The sequence below is a fragment of the Stegostoma tigrinum genome, chromosome 21 (assembly GCF_030684315.1).
Source record: "Stegostoma tigrinum isolate sSteTig4 chromosome 21, sSteTig4.hap1, whole genome shotgun sequence".
Lineage (NCBI taxonomy): Eukaryota > Metazoa > Chordata > Chondrichthyes > Orectolobiformes > Stegostomatidae > Stegostoma > Stegostoma tigrinum.
In genome coordinates this window covers 27,504,341-27,528,682 of record NC_081374.1, presented here as the reverse complement: position 1 = coordinate 27,528,682, position 24,342 = coordinate 27,504,341, and the positions used below count along the sequence as shown (strand labels likewise).

Below are 24,342 nucleotides of genomic sequence, written 5' to 3'. Positions count from 1 at the left end.
AACCAAACATACTTTCTGCAGACATAATCATCAGTAACGTGGAAACTCTGGCTTATCTCACACATCCAATAGGAAGATCATATCACTCTACTAAAGGCCATCCTTGCACCTTAACAATCTACAGACCCAGAAAATAGTACAGTCTTGCTGCTTTAAAATCACGGCTCCAGGCTGGCTTCGTACCTATGTTTTTGTATTTTTAAAGTTTAATCAAGAGACAAATCTTGAAAACAACATATAATAAATAAAAGACATCCACTCTACTCACTATTGCAGATTTACAAAAGAAACACAGTAAGCTTACACTTTAAAAAGCCACTTAGCTGCTCCCCCACTGTGAGCTCCCACACAAATTTCTCCAGGGTCCGCTGTGAATTTCACTGTTTGTTTATTTTCTTTAATCTAAACATCTATGTTCAGAGATACTTGAAAAAAGACAGAAAAGGCAATAGCTACGCAGTTTACTGCTGGGTCAGACAGTAGTGTAGGTTTCTTCCTCCATTTGAATCACTTCCCATATGGTCATTACCTTTGTCTGTCTTCCTTCTTATTAACGGGCCAAAGTTTCAAAACAATGCAACAGTTTATAAAACAGTAATTACTACTCCACTCTTTTGACTGTGGGAAGAAACCAAAGCACCCAAAGGAAACCCACACAGACACAGAGTGAATGTAACAAATTCCACACAGACAGTTGCTCGAGATTGTAATTGAACCTGATGCTGTGAGGCTAGCAACTCTTGGGAATGAACGTGCTGGTCATGCTAGATCTCCATTTTGAACTACACAAGTTGGACAGTATTTGTCATTCAGAAACAAACAAAAACAGAACATGTTGGAGAAACTCAGCAAGTCTGGCAAGCATCTGTGGAGAGAAATCAGAGCCAATGCTTCCGGTTCAGTGTCCTGAAAAAGGGTCAAAAACAAAGTTGTTGGAAAAGCTCAGCAGGTCTGGCAGCATCTGTGGAGGGAAAAAAAATTAACATTTCGGGTCCGGTGACCCATCCTCAGAACCGGACCCGAAACGTTAACTCTTTTTTTTCTCCTCCACAGATGCTGCCAGACCTGCTGAGCTTTTCCAACAACTTTGCTTTTGTTCCTTATTTACAGCATCCGCAGTTCTTTTGTTTCTTATTTCCTGAAAGAGGGTGACTGGGCGCAAACTTTCAACACTGCTTTCTCTTCAATACATGCTACCAGATCTGCCCAGTTTCGCTAGCAATTTCTGATTCAGTTTCAAATTTCCAGCATCATTCAGAAGTCTTGTTGGAAAGAGTTGGTTCAGATCTCAGAAGCTTGCTGCTATTTAAAAAAGCCTTCAGACTTTAATAATTCCTAACAATATATATTATATATAAAACGGCCGTCTTTCAACTTTTCAAAATCTAGCCTTTGGTTTCAAAAACTAATTAAGAGGAGCCGCTAATGCTCGAACTGGCAATACCATTAACGCTCACACTCCAAGCATGAGCATGAATCAGGAAGCATCACCTCCAATCGATACTTTTCTACACATGCGCCCTTTGCAGCGCGTGCGCGTAGTGGCTGCGGTCGTACGTCACAGAGGAAGATGGAGGAATATGCACGCGAGCCCTGGTGAGGTGGTCTTTTGAGAGAGTGAAAAGAATCCCTTAATCAGGCTCAGGGTTATGCGAGATGCCGGGCGGGTGCCCAGAGGAGAGGGGAACGTTGGCACCGGGAATCTAGAAACTTCTATGACCGTTACCCGCTCACCACCCGTCCAGCGGCGTCTGTGACCTTCCTGAAGGAATGTGTCCCCGAGATGGGGAGTGTCCAGGCCTATGGGCCGTCAGGAGGAGAAGAGAGATTTTTTTTTTGTTGGGTGGAGGGGGGGGGGTGGTAGTGGCATTGTTAGTTTTCGGGACTTTATTGGGGCCTGAGGGGATGTTGTAAAGGTTTTAAGCTTTAAAGGAAGGTGAACTGGGGGGATGGCCTGACACTGGAGGAGAAAGTCCTGAGGCCTGTGCCCTGGTCTGTGGAGGCAGATATATTTAAAGAGTCCCGATTCTGTTGGAGTTTGTGAGGGCCTGCACAAGAGTCTCATACCTCTACGGAGGTAAGAACCGTGTGTGTGCGCTGAGGAAGGGGGAGCTGGTGGTGGTGCGGTCAGTAGGAATGCAGCCACTGTCAAGTCTTTACTCTATGAAAGCAAAATACTGAAATAATGTCAATCTGAAATAAAAGCAGAAAGTGCTGGAGAAATGCACCAGTTCTGACAGCATTTGTGCGGAGAGAAAAACAGACTTGATGTTTCCACTCTGACAGGACTCTTCAGAACTGGGTTCTTTGGAGTAATGTATTTATTGGCTACTCAGGCTCCTTCCTTTTGCTGTGCTTCTTTAGACTGATCGTTAGACATGAATTAGGTGACTGTGGAAACAAAAGGGTTTTTTGGATGGTGGGGTAGTTTCATGCAGTTTCTTTGTTTGCCTGGTTACAGCATACAATCTGGTCTCTGTCCAGAGAGCTTAACTTGTTTTTGTTTTGGACAGTGTTAGTCCTGCAGCATTTCAGTAGCCAGAGGTGTTTGAAAATTACTGGCAGAGCCTCTGACATCTCCCTTACTTCCCTCAACAAGCTCAGTGCATCTTATCTGGGCCTGCAGAGTTGACCACTTTTTTTACATTGTTGAATGCTATAGTAGTACTTCTCTCTATATGCAAAGCCCTTCTAATATATTACAGTCCTCCACCCTGGTATCTATACTAGCATTATCCGTTTCCATCGTGAAGACTACACGATGTTCAGGACTGTGTACATGCACGTGTACATGCACATGCACACGCACACGCCCATACCCATACCCATCTACCCACCATGGTTTGTAAGCATTCTTTTCATGTCTTAAAAAAACCCTTTGGGTTTCCCTTTATTTTGTCTGTCGGTATTTTCTCGCACACACTCTTTGCTGTCCTAATTCCCTCTTAAGATATCCCTGCACGTTTTATACTCCTCTGTTGGGGGCCTTTGTAGTTAAAGTTGTCATAACCCCAGAGGACCATAGGAATGCTGTTTTATTATAAAGAGATAACTGGTGGGGTTAACCTGAAGGTCACTGTGCCTTAGGCGTGGAACAAGTTGAGAAAGCAGAATCCTCTTGGTAACTTCAGTCAATGTCGTACTTGACCGTTGGTATCACTGCATTGCAACCAGCCAGCTGAGCTAACCAGGAGTGTTGAACTGCCAGTCCTCCTCATCTGTCAGCTAAGTCTCAGTCGTAGTTAGGATACCATACATCCACGTACGTATCAGTGCCTTCAGCTCATTTAGCTTATTTCTCGGGGTCCTTGCATTAAAATATATTCAGTTTACTTTTGATAAACTGACTTCTTTCTTATCTAGCCTCTTTTTCCTCTGTTTCAGTGTTATTTATTAACATTTTAACTTATCTCTGTTTCGCTTTCCCTCCAAACTACGACTTGGGACCCCTTACTCCTTTCAATTTAATTTAAACCTCCATAACGACATTCAGTGTAACACATCTAACTGGTATAGTTCCCACCCACCCCACAAGCAGTCCCAATGCCTCGGGAATCTAAAGCCCTCCCTCCTGCAGCACTTTGCCAGCCATACATTCATTTGCTTCATCCTTCTAGTCTTAGACTTACAACGCATGGCACCCTTAATATTTTTTGACATTTTACTTTTCTGTTCTCCAGACATACCTTAACTCAATAGAATATGAGCCTTGCTTTATTTTACCCATAGTCCTGGAAAATATCTTATTGTTATTCCATTTGGGTATACCTGCTTCTCCTGGTTTTGAATTTTGTGCACTGTTATTTTGTCAAAATTCCCATGCCATTTGCTCATTGCATTTGCCACCTGCATTTCAGAAGTAATTTCAATGTGAAATCCACCCATTAATACTGATGAATGATGTTAATTGTAAAGACTTTGTTTTGTATGTTTGCTTTCACAGGTTCTCGCTGTTTATGCCAAATTCCTGTAATCTGTGAAAATGAGTGTCCTTAATCTTTAAAAATTCCAGAACATCCTTTGTAATTGAGCAAATTTACTGAAAATTGTTCTGTAAAAATTGCTTTTTTTTGTTGTAATACCAGTAAACTTTGAGCCTATCATAGCTTGGAGTTCAAGGGAAGTTGGCTAAATTGTGGATTGAGAAAAATCATGCTGTTTAATGGACTGAAAAATTACTGTTGATGACATGTAAGGCAATAGCCAAAGATGTTCCACTACTTTAACCAGTAACAAAAGACATTTTAATTATTTTGACGTCTTTCTGATGGAAAAAGTTACTAGGAAAATTATGTTAACAATTTGCAGTAACATTGTGAGTAAACTTTATGGAAAATTTCTTAAAAATACAGCACAGGACGTTGCGGTTATGTTGAACCGAACAGAGGGCAGGATTATGGATTTCTGCATAACTATCATTAGAGCAGCCATGAAATTGGTTAGTAGAAGGAAATGGTGAACTTGCTTTTGGCTTTTCTCCTTAGTTGAACATCTAATATGGCAAGTTATAATGTATATCAACTAAGTAATGTTTCTTTTCATTAGCCCATGGAGGATAGTTGATGACTGTGGTGGAGCTTTTACAATGGGTGCCATTGGTGGTGGAATATTTCAGTCAATTAAAGGCTTCAGGAATGCTCCAGTCGTAAGTTATTTTATAAGTTTGTTACAGTTCGGGTTATTGTGTTTCTCCAGCCCTTAATGTTCTAAATTTAAGGGAATACAAAACAAAATTATGCGTGCTGTCCTAATCTAACCTTTTAAACTGCTGTATATTTCTGATGAATTTGCATTGTACAGTTCTTCCCTTATTAAGGTTCAGTACCCAAATCTAAATGTGTTATGATTTTTTTCTGTATTCTTTTATGAAATGTATTTATTGTAAGTAAGGCCAGCGTATTTTGACCAGTCCTAATAACCCTTGAATTGACTGACTTGCTCAGGTGCGTAGAAGTGCCAATGTGCTTTTAATGTAATTTTTTTCTCATTGTATTGTTATGTTGAGCTAATTCAATATTTAACTTTAAGTAATTGGTATATATTGGTATGGGGAGTGTGCAGGGACAAAGAGAAATGAACAGGTTGAGGGCTGGTGGAAGGATTTACATTTCTTCCTTTGAGTAGTGGCATTTTCTTTGAATTTAGTCCTGGGACATCACTGGGGAGCAAGACATCCTTTGGGGAGACAGTATACCCATTTGTGGTGGGAAGATGGGGAGCTGGAAGGTGCTTGTTCATGTGAGGGTTGGGTAATAGCACTAGTTATGAGGGTGAGGAAAGGCACCTTATGGGGAGAAGTTGGGCAAAGGCACCCATATTAGATGGGGGAGGATACCTACACTTTGTAGCAGGGAGAAAAGGCACTCCCCAGAGAAGGTTAGATATTGTTGTGTAGAATCTCATCACATCTTGAGTGACACGGTGGTAGAGGTGCAAAGGAGATTCACCAGAATGTTGCCTGGAATGAAGCATTTTAACTATAATGAGAGATTGGATAAACTCAGATTGCTTTCTTCGGAGTGTAGAAGTTTCAGAGGAACCTGACAAAGGTATCTGAGATTCAGGGACATAGTCAGGGTGAATAGGAAGCAGCTGATCCCTTTAGTCGAAGGGTCAAGACAAAAGGGCACACTTTTATACTGAGAGACAGGAGGATTAGTGTGGATTTGAGGAAAACATTTTTCTCCCAGAGCAGGTGGGTATATGGAATATACTTCTTGGCAGTGTAGTTGAGGTGAGTAATCTCACAACCTTTAAAAGTACTTGGATGAGCACTTGAAGGCTCCTAACATTTCAAGGCCATGGACCTAGTGTGAGATAGTGGGAATAGTATAGGTAGTGGTGTATTTTTGGTGGTATGGACTCAGTGGACCAAAGGGTCTCTTCTGTACTGTATGAATCTGTGTCAGTTCTGAGACCTCAAATATGCATGCAGACACAAGTGGAGAATAATTTGCAGTATACATATTCTGGGTGAGCTATGTTGACATTACAAAATACCATTTTTGTTTTATTACTGGTATTGGCATTTTGTATTTAATGCACTTTTAAGCCTTTTTGCACTGCTTTCATGTGCTACTAAGCCTATATTTTTCATGGTTTAAAAACAGGGAATGAGTCACAGGCTTCGTGGAAGTTTGACTGCAGTTAAGACCAGAGCTCCACAATTAGGAGGTATGTTAGATTTGTTAAAAAAAAGGTGTAAGCTGCATTTTATTCTTAACAATAAGGACAATAACTATTGTAGTTTGTTTTACATTATGTTGGTACTCGTATTAGAGAAGTTAGCAATGGATGATGAGCAAATGGCAAACCTCCTGCAATTATAGCTAAATGCTGAACTGTGCAAATGTACAAAAAAAAGGCTTTCTTTACTGTTAATCTTCAGGTTATTCAAATGAAACACTCCACACAAAACACCTATATTTAATAGGGGTGCCAAGATGAGCACTGAGACATCTTGGACGAGGGAAACAACTCATTCTACAATTCAAGCAGTGATGAGACTTGGCAGTCTCTATTAGTCGCTGGGTTTCTGAGCCCTACCGTCACACATTTTATTTACAGTGACGAAGTTTGTAGAAAGATGGATTCTATAAGATTTTCTAAAACAAAATTTTATTACCTTTTGCTATGTTTAGGGAATACAGCCTGTTTTTTAAATAATATTGATAGGTCAATCTTTTTTGGCATGGCTTAATTAAAAATATTTTTACTTGAATCAGGATATGTTGAGTGTCTGAGATAATGGGAACTGCAGATGCTGGAGAATTCCAAGATAATAAAATGTGAGGCTGGCCTGCTGTGTTCATCCAGCCTCACATTTTATTATGTTGAGTGTCTGCTACATTGTAGGCATTGAATGCTTATTCTAATATGACATCTGTCACAGATGTTTTCAGCTTTCCGCAAAAGGTTGCAACACTTTGGCTCAATTAATTTAATATGAATAACAGTGTCTTGTATTCACTTTCTTTTACAATTTTAGGAAGCTTTGCTATATGGGGTGGGCTGTTTTCCATGATTGACTGTGGCTTAGTAAAGGTCAGAGGTAAAGAAGACCCGTGGAACTCCATAACCAGTGGAGCCTTAACAGGAGCAATATTAGCTGCACGAAGTAAGTGAAACAGTTTGTATTTTGTATTTAATCTCACTGCTAATCATGTTTTTAGTGTTTGTTTTGCTGGTTTTTTTAAAAAAATTCGCTCCTGGAATGTAGGTACCACTGGCAGGCCCAGCATTTATTGCCTGTTCCTAGTTGTCCAGTAGTGGGTAGTGGTGAGCTGCCTTCATGTCAGTAAGTTTCTGTCAGTGTGCTGTATGTGGACCACAATGCCATTGGGGTGGGATTTCAGCATTTTCACCCAATGAAGGAACTGGAGTGAGATAAAGTTTGAGACACATTATATTCTGATCTTTAATTCTTGTAGGACTTTTACAGTTTATAATTTGAAATCTGAGTTTAGCGCTTTATATTGGTATTGCCATAGAGATAATTTTCATTGTTTTGATTTCTCTATCTAAAAGCTTTAGATTATAAATGTTTGATTGTCTTAAATAATTATGCCTATAGTTTTATTGTAGTGCTTTAAAAGTAAGATGTATGATATTATTACAGATTCTCTAGGACATAGCCAAACTGTGAAGCATTCTTGAAGATGATATTATAACAATATACAATTTTTGACTGCCCAGGAAATTTGACTTTGTCTTCTCGGGGCACCAATATGAAACAATTGAAAATATTGTATAATTGAGCTTTTTGTTTTAATTTGAGGTGTTACATTCGAGCTATGGCTCAGGTTGATTTGAAATATGTTTTATATGTATTGCCGTGATACAGATTAGGAAGCAGGACGACAGAGCTTCAAAAATGCTTTCTAAGAGGTTCACAATTCTATTCATGAAGTACCAGGTTATAAAATGTGTTGTTTGTTTAACTGTGCATACAAATATGTGTAATGTTTTACATTTTCTAACTGTTCTATAGAAGTATTATACAACTGAAACAACTGTACAATCATCACTGAATAAGCAGTGCAAGTTCTTGTAGTTACACCGTGCTTATAATAACAAAAGTTGCCAAAGTCCCAGGTGATCATAGACAGAGAGAGACATTGGTGACGAGATTAATAGTTGACAAGGTAGGACCTTCATTAGCTCAGTTAATTGGACAGTTGGTGTCCCATGTAGAGCAACAGCAACAGCGCAAGTTCAATTCCCAGACTGGCTGAGGTCACCACAAAGGTTATGGCTTCTCAACCTCGCCCCTTGCCTGAGGCGTGACTCTCATTAAGCTAGTCACTTCTCTCTAATTGGTGAACAGCCCTGTAGTCCACTGTCAATTACTTTTAAAATATTAAAACAGTTAATTAAAACAACCAGTGTTTATTGTTCAAAGCGATTCTGCATACTGAATCTACCCCATCTTCATTTGTCTGTATCCCTCTTAGTTTCATCCATCTAGCCTAGCAGAAACTGGCATGGCCATTGACTAGTTTGCTAATTTCAATAGCGCGTTTTATAATCTGACTAATTTGTTTTGCTCTCCATCCTGACTTCTCATATTGCAGCTCTATCCCTTATCCTTGATGTGTTAACTCTGGAAGCCGTATTTCTATTTGCTCAATTTTACTCTTTCAACATTTTAAACACTTATATAAAATTATTCCTTTATTTGCATTTATGATTAAAATAATTTGTTTTTTGTCTTTATTTGTAATTAATTTCCTCATTGCAGGCATCATCCTAGAGGGTCTGTGTTTTATCCTCTTGCACTTCCTTGGCATCTTTACCATTGTTTGAGGACAGAAATTGGATACAGGACTGTCTTAATTTTTAAATTTTGTCTGCTGCCATAAAGCAATATTCCATTGTCCTTGTGGCTTTAGTACACGTGCTTAATGTCTTGAAAACCTGAACTTCTGAATCCGTCTCTTAGCACGTCGTCCAATGCTAGATAATTCAGGGTTTCTTCTTTAAATCAAAATGTCCAAAAATTTGTCTCCCACTTTTTAGTCCATTCAAACATTCATCAATATTCCATTGTGTTTCTAGTCCTCAGATGTAGTTAGTATGTAGCTATTTCAGTATTGTCTGAAATTTGGAATGCCACTTCACTAGTTTCTTATTAAAATCATTGTGTATCGTGATTGGGAGTTGTCCCACAACAAGATCCTGTAAGACGTGAGTAGCTACTTCCGACCATTTTGAAACTGCCCAGCTTGTTTCTTCCTTTCTAACCAGCTTTTTGATCAATTACTTCTGTTCTCTTAATTTCATGTACCTTTACCTCTCTCACCCAATTGTGTTCTGTGTGATGCCTTCTAAAAGATTTTCTAGAAATTGATGTGCAGCATAGCTACTGCATTTCCCTCAACTACCTGACGAAAAATGAAAATGCAAAATGTTGGAAAAACTCAGCATATTTGAGAGAGAAACAGTTAATGTTTTGAGTCCAAACATGCAAAAGAAGTTATAAAGAAGAGTCTTTGGTCTCAAAGCATTAACACTTTCTTCCTCCATAAATGCTGCCAGACATGCTGAGTTTCTCCATCTTCTGGCCTTCTTTCAGATTTTCAGCATCAGTAGTATTTTGCTTTTACCAAAACAAGAAAGCTAGTTCGATCTCTTCTCTTGAAAATTTTCTAGTAAAACATCAGTATAATGTATTCTTGCAATGTTTTCATATTTATTATAATGTATTCTCTCAATGTTTGCATATTTATTATAATTCATCGACCATGTGGGCACTTTCATTTAGATGGTCCAGTGGCAATGGTGGGATCAGCTGCTATGGGAGGTATACTTCTTGCCTTGATTGAAGGGGCTGGAATAATGCTCACACGATTTGCTTCAACACAATTTCCAACAGGTTAGTTTTGAATTTACATAGATCAGCATTAAATGGCATTACCAACAAATATACATGTCATTAATACTTTTGTATAAGTACTTTGTTTTGGACTGCTGCATCACAGTGCATGGACCCGGGTTTGACTCTGTCCTTGGGTGACTGTCCATGTGGGTTTCTTCCAGGTGCTGAGATTTCCTCCCACAATCCAAAGGCATGTGGGTTGGGTGGATTGGCCATGCTAATAATTGCTCATAATGTCCAGGGATGTGCAGGCTAGGTGGATTAGCCATGGGAAATGTGGGATTACAGGGACAGGGTAGGTGTTTGGATCTAGATGGGATGGTTTTCGGAGGGTAAGTGTGGACACAATTGGCTGAATGGCCTATTTACATGCTGTGGGGATGAAGTGATTTTGTATATTACTAGTGAACCCAAATAAGAGGTATAGTGCTAGGGTTCTTCCTTTGGGCAATTTCCCATCCTTTTGCAGGTAGTGTAGAGTCATTTGTGCTGTTTCCCAGATTGAGTTATGTCCATGTACGAGTGTTCATTCATATTGGGATAATCAAAATGTTTATTATTTCATACAATACAAATGTTAATATTGTTGCAAACATCAGTTTTGCTTTCTGCAAGTGGATATTACTTCAAATCTAATAACCCCATTTATGTTGCATTTTCATCCTAATTGTAACTGAAATATACTATCAGAAAACATAAATAGCAGTTTGGTTTTGTAATTTAATTTGAATTACTTTTGTTGTTTTTCATATCCTAATATATTCCAGTTGGTAAAATAATTGAACTAAAATTAAAATGCTTCACGTCAAGGATATCCAACCTTTTACGGCTGTGTTCAGACATGAGATGCAAGTACATCACATGATCTATATATTATTGAGAAGTTCCCTTCCGCACCCCAAAAACATGCAACCATGGCGACTTGGAGTTTCTGCGAGGTTGCACTATTTTAAGGATTTCCCTGAGAATCTGTCAGATTTTTAAATTTGCTTCAAAACTGCTGTACACTAATGTCATTAAAACTTGGTTCTGAAATTAAATCTTTTTGCACTATTTAAGTTTGGAATATTTACAAGTGGTGTTCTAGACACCAGTTGGAAATGATTGTTATGGTAAGCCTCCTTTCAGCTGTGTAAAACTATTCAATTAGTACTCCTATCAAGGTGACAAGAAAGACAAACAGGAGTCGGTCGTGCTGCTCTTTGAGCCTGCTGCACCATTTAGTGAGGCTGTTGCTGATCTGACATTCTTCACATCCACTTTCTTATCCTTTCCCTGTAATCCTGTGGAACAAGAATCTATTTGCCCCCATAGCTGTCTGTAGCAAGGAGTTCCAAAGGCACTCAACCCTCAGAAGAAATTCCTTTTTATCTCAGTTTTAAACTTACACCCCTTTTTATTCTGAGACTATGTCTAAGTTCCTAGGCACTGTCTTGTGGGGAAACATCCTCTTCGTGTTTACCCTGTAAAGCCCCTGAAAAATCCTATATGTTTTGATGAGATCATTTTTCATTCTTCTAAACTCCAGTGACTAGAGTCTCAACTTGTTTAACCTTCTCTCATAAGACAATCCCTCCATGTTGGGAAGCATTAACTTAGTAAACTTTCTGTGAACCGCCTCTAGTGAAATGACACCTTTCCTGAAATAGATGATGAGATTCCCTGCAGTGTGGAAACAGGCCCTTTGGCCCAACAAGTCCACACTGCCCCTCAGAGCATCCCACCCAGACCCAAACCCATCCCCCTATAACCCACACACCCCTGAACACTGCGAGCAATTTAGCATAGCCGATCAACCTAGTCTGCACATTTTTGGACTTTGGGAGGAAACCGGAGCACTCGGAGGAAACCCACGCAGACACGGGGAGAAGGTGCAAACTCCACTCAGACAGTTGTCTGAGGCTGGAATCGAACCTAGGTCCCTAGCACTGTGAGGCTGCAGTGCTAACCACCGAGCCACTGTGCCACCGTCCCTAGGGGCTGCGTGGATTTCCTCCGGTATCCTCCCATAGTCCAAAGATGTGCAGGGTAGGTGGATCGGCTATGGTAAATTGCCCATAGTGTTCAGGGACGTGCAGATTAAGTGGGTTATAGGGGGATGGATCTGGGTGGCATGCTCTGAGGATCAGTGTGGACTTGTTGGGCCAAAGGGCCTGTTTCCACTCTAGGGATTCTACATCTAAATAAGGGGACTAAAATTGTTCACAGTTCTCCAGATGTAGTTTTACCAGCACCTTGTACAATAGCAGTAAGACTTCACTATTCTTGTACTCCAAATCCTTTGAAATAAGGGCCATTGCTACATTCGCCTTCCTGATTACCTGCTGCACGTGCGTGCTAGCTTTGTGTTTTGTGCACGAGTACCTGCAAGTCTCTTTGTGTTGCAGCTTTTCTCTGTTTAAATAATTGCTTTTTTTCCCTCCCTTTGGAAATGAACAACTTGCATTCACCCACATTATATTCCATTTGCCAACTTTTTGTTCATTACTTTCCTAGATTGTTTGTATCCCCCCTCCTAACTTGCCTTTCCACCTATTTTTGAGTTGTCTGCAAATTTGGCTACAGTACTTCTCTTGCTTCCTCCAAGCCATTAATGTGTATTGTGATCCATATATAGTGTAGGAGTTTGAGAGCTGACCTTTTATAGATGTTTATAACATCATGAGGGGCATAGATATGATGACTAGCAAAGGTTTTACCCCTAGGATGGGGAGTTCAAAACTAGTGGCCATAATTTTAAGGTAAAAAGAGAAAGATTTAAAAGATCTAAGGGTCAACTTTTTCAGATGTTAGTCCATGTGTGGAATGAACTGCCAGAGGACATGGTAATTGCAGGTACAGGTACAACAATTAAAAGACAGTTGGACCGTTTCATGAATCTGAAATGTTTAAAGGGATATGAGCCAAACACAGGCAAATGGGACTAGTTTGGGAAAGTTGGTCAGCATGAGCGAGTTGGACCGTGGGTCTGTTTCCGTGCTGTATGACTCTGACTATGACTCCCTTAATTATTGCTTCTTTTTAATATGCTCCTATTATTTGTTGACATTGTTACCCTTGCCTATGTTGTGGCTACTGTTTTGGGTCTATGTGCTACTCCTACCAATGTCTTCTTTTCCTTGCTGTTATTTACCTGAACTTAAATGGATTCTGCATCATCTGAGCTTAGGTCATGTATCACAACTGTTTTCATTTCATATTATTAACAGTACTATCCCACCACTTTTGCTTTTCCTCCTGTCTTTCTGAAGGTCAAATATCCCTGAATCGTAAGTTCTGATTTCTTTGTAATCATCTATGCCTCCATAATGACTGAGAGATCATATCTATTTATCCCGATTTGAATCATTAATTCATCTACCTTAACCTGAATGGTTCATGCATTAAAATATAAAGCTTTTTAATTATCTTAACTTTTCTTTGTAATGTGGACCTGTTTGTCTAATGGCTTTGTTTTTTTTTCCTTTCATTGTCATCCTTGTTTCTCTTTCACTTATCACCTTACTTAGGTTCCAACCTATGGGAGGGGCACTGAATCAATATTTTGTCTCTGTTTTCACAGTGGAAGATATTTCTTCACAAAAACTGTAGTTAAAACAGGAGCTTGGTGAAATGACTATGATTAGGGAGAAGGTATTTAGTTAACTATTGGAGTTGAAGGCAAATAACTCCGCAGGACCTTATCGCTTGCACTCTAGGGTATTAAAGGAGGAGGTGGTAGTGATATTGGATGCATTAGTTATGATATTCCAAAATTCCCTGGATTCTGGGAAGGTACCGGTGGTTAGGGTACATGCTGATATGATATCATTATTTTAAAGAAAGGAAAACTATAAACCTGTTAGTTTGACCTTTGTAGCAAGGAACTTGTTAGAGTTAATGATAAAAGGAGGAGATATATGCACACTTGCAAAAACAATGCACACTTCACCAGTGTCATGGTGTAATGAAGGGCAAGTTGGGCTTGACAAACTCGCTGGAGTTCTTTGAGGATGTAATCACCAAAGCAGATAATGGGGATTTGATGAATGTGACATATCCAGACTTCTAGAAGGTGCTTGATAAGGTGCCTCAAAAGACTGATCCAGAAGGTTAGATCCCAGAGGATTGAGGATAGAGGATTGGCTGACTGATAGAAAGCAGCAGTTAAATCGTCCATCTTTGGTGAACTGTAACTAGTGGGGTGTCGCAAGATTCATTTGTCAGAGCTGAACTATTTGCAATCAGTGTAAATGATCTGCAAGCAGGGATAGAGTACAACATAGTAAAATTCACAGATGATACTGTACTAGGTGGGAAAACAATGTAATGAAGAGTGTGTTTGTGGATGAATATTGATAGGCTAGGAGAATCGGCCAGAATCTGGCACATGGAGTATAATGTGAATAAGTATGAGGTTGTTCAGCTTGGCTGGAAAACTAAAAGGGAGAGGGTACACCAGTGGGATCTGGGCATGAATCTCACAGTAGGTATCCAGGTGCGGTATATAATAAAGGCAACTGCGATCATTGCATTTATTGCAAAAGGACTGGATTATAGAAGTAAAGAATGTTGTTACAATTATACAAGATGTTAAGTTAAACCACATCTGAAGTATGATGTCCAGTTTTGATCTCCTTACCTGATGTAGTGGCACTGGGGACAGTTCAGAGGAGGTTCACCAGATTGATCCTAGGATGAAAAGGCTGTCATAGAAGAACAGTTGAATAGCTAGGACTTGGATTTGCTGGAGTTGAGAATGGGAGGGGGAGGGAGGTTCTGATTGAGGTATATAAAATGCTGTAAGGGGGATTGATAAAATCGCCATTGATCAGGTGTTCCCCCATGTGGGGTAGTCTCAAACAAGAAGTCATTGATATAGAGTGAGAGAAGGTAGGTTCAGACTGCGAAGCGGAGAATCTATGACTGAGGGTCGTGAGTCTGTGGAACTCAATGCCCCAGAGTGCAGCAGAGGCAGAATCAATCAACAGATTCAGGAAAGAAATAGAGACTTTTCTCATGCAAAGTAGGATAAAGGGCAATGGGAAGCCGGCAGGATTCTGGAGCTGAGACCCGGATAAGATCAACTGTGATCGTGTTAAATGGTGGAGCAGGTTTGAAGGGCTATATTGCCTACTCCTGCTCTTAAATCCTATGTTCCAACACCCTGCAATTCTTGTTTAAACATCCCAACCATATTAGTAAATATTTGCCCTAGGACATCAGTCACAGTCCTGCCCACTTGTAAACCTGTTCCTGGAATCTCTGACCCTACCTTGTATTTATCTGACATGTGGCTATTTCTACTCTGACTACCACATGGTACAAGCAGTAATCATGAGATCATTATCTTTGAGCTCATCCTTTTCAACTTATTTCCTAACTGCCTATATTTTGCTTTCAGGACCTCATCCTTGTTTAACCTATGCCATTGGTACATTGCCCTCCTCCTCCAACTCCCTTTCAACTGCATAAATTAAACTTCCAGATTGCCACTAAGGCGCACTGACCTCGACATCACTGAGGCCAGGCGCCAACTCTCCAACACCACCACCTACTGCCTCCTTGATCATGACCCCAACCCCGACCATCAAAACATCATCTCCCAAACCATCTACAACTTCACCACTTCAGGTGACCTCCCACCCACAGCCTCCAACCTCATCGTTCCCCAACCCCGCACCGCCTGCTTCTATCTCCTTCCCAAAATCCACAAATCTAACTGACCTGGTCGACCCATTGTCTCTGCCTGCTCCTGCCGCACCAAACTCATCTCCACTTACCTCGACTCCATTTTCTCACTCTTGATCCAGGAACTCCCCACCCACATCTGTGACACCACCCATGCCATCGCCTCCTCCAAAACGTCCGATTCCCTGGTCCCTAACACCTCATCTTTACCATGATCACCCAGTACACTTGCATTCCCCATGCAGACGGCCAAAAGGCCTTCCGCTTCTTCCTGTCCAGCAGGCCCAACCAGTCCCCCTCCACTGACACCCTTGTCTGCTTAACTGAACTTGTCCTCACCCTTAACAACTTCTCCTTTGTCTCCCACATCCTACAGACAAAGGGGGTGCCCATGGGTACCAGCATGGGCCCAAGCTATGCCTGTCTGTTTGTAGGATACATGGAACAGTCCCTCTTCTGAAGCTACACCGGCCCTGTCCCCCACCTTTTCCTCTGTTATATTGATGACTGTATCGGCGTCACCTCGTGCTCCCAAGAGAAGCTCGAACAGTTCATCCACTTCACTAACACCTTCCACCCCAACCTTAAGTTCACCTGGACCATCTCCGATACCTCTCTCTCCTTCCTGGACACTTCTGTTTCCATCTCTGGCAACCACCTGGAAACTGATATTCACTTCAAGCCTACCGACTCTCACAGCTACTTAGAATACGCCTTCTCTCACCCACTTACCTGCAAAAAAGGCCATCCCCTATTCTCAATTCCTTTGCCTCTGCCGCATCTGCTCCCGAGATGAGTCATTCCACTCCCGGACATCCCAGAATTCCAAGGACTGCAACTTTCCCTCCACGGTAGTCGAAGACGTCCTTGAGTGTGTGTCTCGCATTTCCCACAACTCATCCCTCACACTCCTTATCTGCAATAACAACCAAAACAGAATCCCCTCGTCCTCACGTACCACCCCACCATCCTCTGGATCTAATGAATCATCCTCCAACACTTCCGCCATCTCCTATCTGACCCCACTACCAAAGACATTTTTCCCTCCCCACCTTTTCCGGAGGGACCACATTTCATGACTCCCTTGCCTGCTCCACACTCCCCACCAGCCCCACAACCCCCGGCACTTTTTCCTGCAACCGCAAGTGCTACCCCTGCCACTACACCTCCCCCAACTCGCTCCCATCCCAGGCCCTAAGAGGGTCTTCCACATCAAGCAGATGTTCACCTGCATATCTGTTAATGTGGTATACTGTATCCGCTGTTCCCATTGTGGGCTCCTCTACATCGGGGCAACCAAGCGAAGGGTTGGGGACCACTTTGTGGAACACCTACGCTCGGTTCACAACAAACAACTGCATCTCCCAATCGCGAACCATTTCAGCTCCCCCTCGCATTCCTGAGAAGACATGTCCATCCTGGCCCTCCTGAAGTGCCACAACGATGCTACCCGAAGGTTGCAGGAACAGCATCTCATTCCGCTTGGGAATCCTGCAGCCCAATGATATCAATGTGGACCTCACAAGCTTCAAAATCTCCCCTCCCCTGACTGCATCCCAAAACCAGCCCAGCTCATACCTGCCTCCCTAACGTGTCCTCTCACCTATCCACTCCTCCCACCTCAAGCCCTACCCCCATCTCCTACCCTCTAACGTCATCCTGCCTCCTTGACCTGTCCATCCTCCCTGGACCGACCTATCCTCTCCCTAACTGCCCGCCTATACTCACCTTTACTGGCTCCAACCCCGCCTCCTTGACCTGTTTGTCTGCTGTCCACCTATCTTTTCCTTTATCCATCTTCTATCCATCTCCCCATTCTCTGCCTATTTATTTCAGAATCCCCTTCTCTCCACCACTTCTGAAGAGGGGTCTACACCCAAAACGTCAGCTTTCCTGCTCCTCTGATGCCTGCTGTGTTCATCCAGCTCTACACCTTTGTTACCTCAGATTCTCCAGCTTTGGCAGTTCCTACTATCAGTCCAAAGATGTGCAGGCTAGGTGGATTGGCCATGCTAAATTGTCCGTAGTGTTCAGGGATGTGAGGGTTATAGGGGGATGGGTCTGGGTGGGATGCTCCAAGGGGTAGTGTGACTTGTTGCGCTGAAGTCTGTTTCCACTCCGTAGAAAATCTAATTTAATCTTTCTCTGTACCAGATTACCACTCCTAGATATATCGAGGTGAAAAAATTAGAAACAGGAGTAGGTTGTCCTCCTACTTGAGCCTGCTTCACCTTTTAATCAGATCATGGCTACTCTGTTTAACTTTCCTGTCATCCACTTTCCTGCCATTTCCTCGTAACCAATGATTCTTCTACTGATTTGAAAATTAATCCATCTAAGCCTAAAATATACAGAAGGACTTTTCCCTCACAGCTGTCTATGGCAAGAAGTTACAAAAACACTCAACCCTCGGAGGAAATTCCTTGTCATCTCAGCCTTAAATTGTTGTCTCTTAATTGACTGTGCCCACTTGTCCTAGAACCTCCTATGTGGAGAAACATTGTCTCAGCATTTGCTCTGTCAAGCCCCTTAAGAATCCTATATGTTTTAGTGAGATCACTTTTCATTCTTGTAAATTCCAAGAGTTCCACTCTGTTTAATCGTTACTCTTAAGATAATCCCTCCATACAAGGGGTCATTCTATTGAACTGTCTCTAAACTGCCTCCAATAAAATTTTTCCTTAAATAAGGGGACCAAAATAGCTCTCAGTACTCCAGATATCATCTCCCCAGCAGCTTCTCCAGTTGCAGTAAGATTCCCCTTCTCTTATATTCAACCCCCTTAAAATATGGGCCAATATTCCATTCGCCTTCCTGATTACCTGCTGCAGCTGTGAGCTAATTTTGTTTCATGCACAAGTACCAACAAATTTGTTTTTCTCCATTTAAATAATGCATGTTCGTAATGCAATTAAAAATTCAGTTGTAAAACCCTATCTACCTGTGCTGATTCATGCAAGGTTTTCTTTCCAATGATATATAAATAACTGGGCAGAGTTTGGAACCAAAATAACTTGCAAAACCTACTGTAAATTTGGACCTGAATCACCAATTACACCCTATGCAGAAGCTCTCAACAAGAAACTTCAGCCTTGGCTCTTTAAACTTAGCAGCTAGGTAAAAAGGATGATTTTTGATTTGTTATGTAGACCTGCGAAGATTAGGATTAAACAAATATGTAAAAAGATCAAAGGAACTACCTTGTGCTGTGTAGGCCAGATTTGAATAATTTTCTATTAACCATTGCAGTAAAAATGAAGCCAATTTATAGATATAATTTATAAGATTGCATACAAGTTTATATTTTTACAATATAAACTGGTTTGAAAAGACCAATGAGTGTAAAGAAATTGCCATGTTTGATAATGTACTAATTTGCAAAATTCTAAAGTTAACAATTACTTTCATTTACATTGGATCATATTAGAAGTGTATAAAATTAATTTGAGGGCTGAACTAATTTTGAACCAACAACAAAGTCAGTTTGTTGTCCAGTTACCAAAGAGAAGCTAGAGCAGAATACTTTTTAAAAAATGAAACTGAAGTTTTTTTTTCACTTTGTAGGTCCACAGTTTGTAGATGACCCAACTCAGCTACAGACTCCATCATTTGGTGAATATCGACAATATCAGTGACAAATCCATTGCAATACCTCTAGCTTTGTGGATGCTGAGAAGATATGTTAACAAATAGTCACTCCAGACATCTGTGAAGAGCACACCATCTTACATGTAGTCACGTTACAATTTATTTTAAGGTGGCTGATCTGAGTTATTGCAAGACTGGTGTGATGAGAAAAGGCCATTGTGGAAAGTTTGAGAATGTATAAAATAATTTTCTGCCAATGGCCTTGAAATATATGTATATATGGTATATCCCATATTTTACTTTGATATGAAGGTCCTTATCAGCAACTGTTATTTAGTCCAAGATTATTTTTATGCCTCAGTTTTATAGAAATCTCTGGTCAATGTATATGTAAACTATGGTAAAATCTGTTGACATTTGCCCTTTGTCATTTCATATTCAACAAATATAATCAGAACAGCCAGTTCCTTTCGAGGTACTTTTCAATCTGAATGGGCACAAGTCACAAAACATTGAGGGAAAAGTTGTTCCATCTCATGACATTAAAAATTTAAGGCCAAATCATCGTTCATTGTTTTAATTTATTTAATACTTTGGGGACTTGTCTTATGAAACTTCTGTGCCAAATGTATTTTGCTAGATATCTTAATTTGATGTATTAGGCTAATATAGAGTGATAATTACTTGACCTGCATTATTTATCATTCAACTTGATGCACTTGTGCTAGGGAAAAATTATTTCTATAGTTAGAAGAAAAAGTTGGAATTTGGGCACTTATTTTTAAAAAAAACCTTTTTATAGACCTAACATAATTGGGTTTTCAGTTTAATGGGTCATTTATCACTTTCACCCTGCCCTTCAATACTTTGAATTGAGTTATGCATCACGCAACTTGTCACTTGATTGTACCTAACTAAATTTCCATTGAGTTGGTATTTCTGGCACAATGAAGAACACTAGTGCGTTTAGAACATTTGTTTAAAATATTCTGAAAGTATATCGTCAATAAATATAAAATTTAAATTTTTCTCCTACCTCTTAAATTTATTATGACTGGGATAATCCAACAGCTGGTTTGACTGATTTGTCAGGAAGTTCAGTCTTATTTTGGTATTTTCACAATGTCTGGGAGATAAATGCAATGAACTACAACTTTCAAGCTGTAAGACAATGAAGATCCTAGGCTGGTTAAAAAACTCCCATTGGCCATAGTTTGATTAAGATGAAAGATGCCATTTATTCCCTCGCATCTCTTGATATTCAGTGAGATGAAGGCTGATCTGAGATTCTGTAATCTTAGTCCGTAACTTAAAAACATCGAATACCAGTGCAAACAATTATTATTGATGAATGTTTGCCAGCAAATTAGATCCACATCTGCAGTACAAGCAGATAATTAAAAATCCAAGAGACATCAGGTACAAGGAAACGATTCATGCTGGTAAGTTAAATATTTAATTTTGAAGGTTATTGAGTCTGAGTTGTACAGCATGGAAACAGGCCCTTCGGTCCAACCAGTTCACTCTGCCTATGCTCTCAAATTAAACTAGTCACACGTTGCCTGCATTTGGCCCAAATCCCTCCGTATTCATGTTCTTAGTGAAATATCTTTTCAATATTATAACTACCTGCATCCACCACTTCCTGTGGCAGTTTATCCCACATAATGAACCACTATTTTAAAAAACAAAATTTGCTGTGTTCTTTTTAAATCTTTCTCAAATAAGTGCTGCCTAGTTTTGACCTCCTCCATCCTCTGAAAAAGAGCCTTGCTATTCACCTTATCTATGCTGTTTATGATTTTTATAAACCTCAGTGTGGTCACTCCTCAATCTCCTGTGCTCCAGTGAAAAAAGTCCCAGCCTATCTTTGTAACTGAACCTCCATTCCTGGCAACATCCTGGTAAATCAGCTGAACCTTCTCCAATTTGATAAAAGTCGTCTTACAGCAGGCTGACCCTGTGCTCCAGATGAGGCCTCACCAACATTCTGTACTACCTCCAATGTAGCATCCCAAATGCCTGTCTCAAAGGTAAATAAAGGCAAGTGGACAAAATGTCATCTTAGTACTTTGAAATTTTGTTAAAGATAGTGATTATGTACCTGAACCCCTAGGTCTCTGTGATTTGTAGCCAGTGTGTTTGTTGATGGAGTTCCGGTTGGAATGCCATGCTTCTAGGAATTCTCGTGCGTGTCTGTTTGGCTTGTCCTAAGGATGGATGTGGTGTCCTTCCTCATCTGTGTGTAAGGATACGAGTGATAGTGGGTCATGTTGTTTTGTGGCTAGTTGATGTTGATGTTCATGTATCCTGGTGGCTAGCTTTCTGCCTGTTTGTCACAGTTCTTGCAAGGTTTTTTTTAATCAACAAACACATTGATTTGGAGCCAATCTACCATCCTCAGAAAAAGAACAAGAAATGACATCACCAACCCAAATAGAAAGTGGAACATAACACCAGCGCTTTGTTGGAGGCTCACTGATGCTGTTACCTAGAATGGTGACAAAACATTTGAAAACTAACCACCTAGCTCAGCGAGCAAACTCATCATTTAATCTCTCCCAACAGAGGTTCAACATAGATGTTCTCAATGATCTTTATTCTCTCCATAGTTGCCCTTTTTTCTTTAAAATACTTGTAGAATCTCTTTGGATTATCTTTAAACTTATGTCCAGGCCATCTTGTATTCCTTTTTGCCCTCCTAATTTTCCTCTTACAATTGTTCCAAACCCTTTATACTTTAAATGTAGATAACTGGGATCAACTGAATCTTAATGTGGAATTCTTATTCTTGACCCTAATCTCACTATCTTTATTCAGCTATTGTTTCCTATTCTTACCAGCCTTAACTGGAACAGAATGCCTCTAATTTTTTTTAAAAATCAAGTTGTGATCACTAATCCTCACGTATTCCCCTATTAACACTTTGCTTTGCATTATTTCCCACAGAAAGGTCAAATTTTGTACCTCTAGTAGGTATATTTACACACTGAAAGAGAATTATCTTGAACACATCTGCCAACGTCCTCACCATCCACGCCCTTAACAGTACGGAAGTCTCAGTCGTTGTCTGGAAAACTAAAATCCCCTATTCTTACATATGTCTAAGGTGTCTATATATTTGCTTTTCAATTTTCCCTCAACTACCTTGGTGGTGGTGGGGGGGGGGGGGTGGCAGGGGAGAGAAAGGGGCATACAATCCAAGGGGTCATACCTTTATTTCTAAATTCCACCTGTACAGCTTCACTGAACAATCCCTCAAAATATCCTAAGTATGGTAGTAATGTTTTCCTTAATTAAAAATGCCACACCCCTCTCCTCACCTTCCTATGGAACTTAAAAGCCTGAACATTGAGCTGCCAATCCTGTCCTTCCCTCAGGAAAGTTTCTGTCATCGCTAAGCTGTTCCAATCCCATACATGCCCTCAGTTTATCCTTACTTGCAAGACACCTCACATTGAAATAAATGTGTAATGCTTCAGTTATTTTGTTCTGACTTGCTCATGTGCCATTTTTTTTGATACTTACCATCATCCTGCTTACTTTCTCTCCTCCCTTGCACGCCCACCTACTCCACCATTAGTTTAAAAGGTTCTTGAAATTAGAACTCAAATCTCCCAACCTGGATTTTAGTTCCTTTCCAGTTGGAGGTGAAGCTCTTTTGAACAGGCCTTTTCTTCACCAGAAGAAATCCCAATTATCCAATAATTAAATCCTTGTATTGTGCCATCTCTTATGCCTTAATTTTTCTTTCGTATGTTTTTATTCCTACTGTCACTAGAACGTGGGACCAGGAGTAAATCAGACATTATGACCTTTGAAGTTCCACTTTTTAACCTTCTATCCAACCTATCGTATTCAGTCTACAAAGCCTTAAGCATTTCCCTAATTATGCTGTTCGTACCAACGTGTCCAACAACTTGTGGCTTCTCATTCTCCTCTTCGAAAATCTGTTTCAACCGTCACGGTCACAGATGCAGAATCTCCCGTGTGCCTCTGACAAGACAGCCCCTATAGCAATTATTCTTTTAAATATAGCTTAACATTAGATTCATTCTTTGCACCCAGGATCAGACTGTCACTTGTTTTCCTCAGGAGATTATTCCCTTCAACAGAACCCAAAAATAGAATATGTTTGAAACTAACAGCCACAGGAGACTTCCAAACTACCTTACCTTTCTTGACAGTGACCCACGTGACTGATTCTGCTGGGTAACCACTTAAGTCTTCAAACCATTACTGTTTTCTGTATGTCCTCAGTGACACTAAGCCTATAAAAAGGAAGATCTGAACAAAACCTTTGACGTTAAAAAAAAAACTACCTACTTTACCCTCAGATTTTAACCTGAAGCACGCAAGAAAACTTAAAATTTTAAAATTCAAGCAGGTGGCTGAACCTCCCATTAACTGTATTCAGCCACCTCCTCAAATCCTGTCAGCGTTCAAGTATCAGTCAGAAATGGAATGATGATCCCTGTTGATAGTTAAACACCTATGATAAACATGTTAAAAAGTAAAATCTTCAGTTTCATCCATGCAAACAAAAAAAAAATCCATCTCCAGAACCATCGGCACTTGACAAACACATGGAAAGACCTCCCACACAAATTCTGTATGAAAAACAATCTCTCCTTGTGTTTTTTTTAAACTTAGTGAAATCTTTTTGGACAGTAAAAGTTCCAAGAATAGTTTTAAATGAATATTTTTACACAATTATTATCCAATGCTGACATCTGATAATTGTGTTTGAGTTTCTTTAGAAGCAGCAATTTAGATTTGATACATTAGTTCATTAGACAATGAAAAGTATATATCCATGACATGGGCATTGTTCACTGCTATCAGACGACAGACAGGAACAACATGTGTTGTTCTCATTAAAGTTGGGATATCTTCCTCTTCTTTCGGTCCATCATCCATCTGGAGAAAATATCACAGATCACCTTGTGAAGACCTACTGATGTACCCGATTGCTAGGAGCAGTTAGCTTAGTGACTCAATTATCTGAATCCCTGTAGCCAATATCCTTGTGACATCAGATGACCACTGTGCCCCTCATTTGAGGGTTAGTTTACACCCTTCTAAGAAAACATCTTATTTTCCACTCATAACAAGGTACTGTTACTGAAAACAATTTTATGCAGGTAAAGTGACTGTTATTACTTTAACACAAAGATCATCACACGTTACACAGGAAATACTAAATG

General features: G+C 40.2%; 1 protein-coding gene across 1 annotated transcript; it reads left to right on the top strand.

Annotated features, from left to right (window-relative positions):
- Positions 1 to 1,527: 1,527 nt before the first annotated feature.
- Positions 1,528 to 20,164, top strand: timm17a (translocase of inner mitochondrial membrane 17 homolog A (yeast)). Its single transcript, XM_048553452.1, has 6 exons — positions 1,528 to 1,596; positions 4,546 to 4,645; positions 6,111 to 6,174; positions 6,989 to 7,117; positions 9,764 to 9,874; positions 19,112 to 20,164. Exons 1-6 carry the CDS (start codon positions 1,571 to 1,573, stop codon positions 19,180 to 19,182), a joined length of 501 nt encoding a protein of 166 aa, XP_048409409.1. The 5' UTR covers positions 1,528 to 1,570; the 3' UTR covers positions 19,183 to 20,164.
- The last annotated feature ends 4,178 nt before the right edge of the window (positions 20,165 to 24,342 follow it).

Excerpts from the sequence above, each read along its gene's own strand:
- timm17a (XM_048553452.1), top strand. The coding sequence starts at position 1,571 with ATGGAGGAATATGCACGCGAGCCCTG. Across the intron at positions 4,646-6,110 it reads GCTTCAGGAATGCTCCAGTC|GGAATGAGTCACAGGCTTCG; the intron begins GTAAGTTATTTT and ends GTTTAAAAACAG. Across the intron at positions 9,875-19,111 it reads TTCAACACAATTTCCAACAG|GTCCACAGTTTGTAGATGAC; the intron begins GTTAGTTTTGAA and ends TTCACTTTGTAG.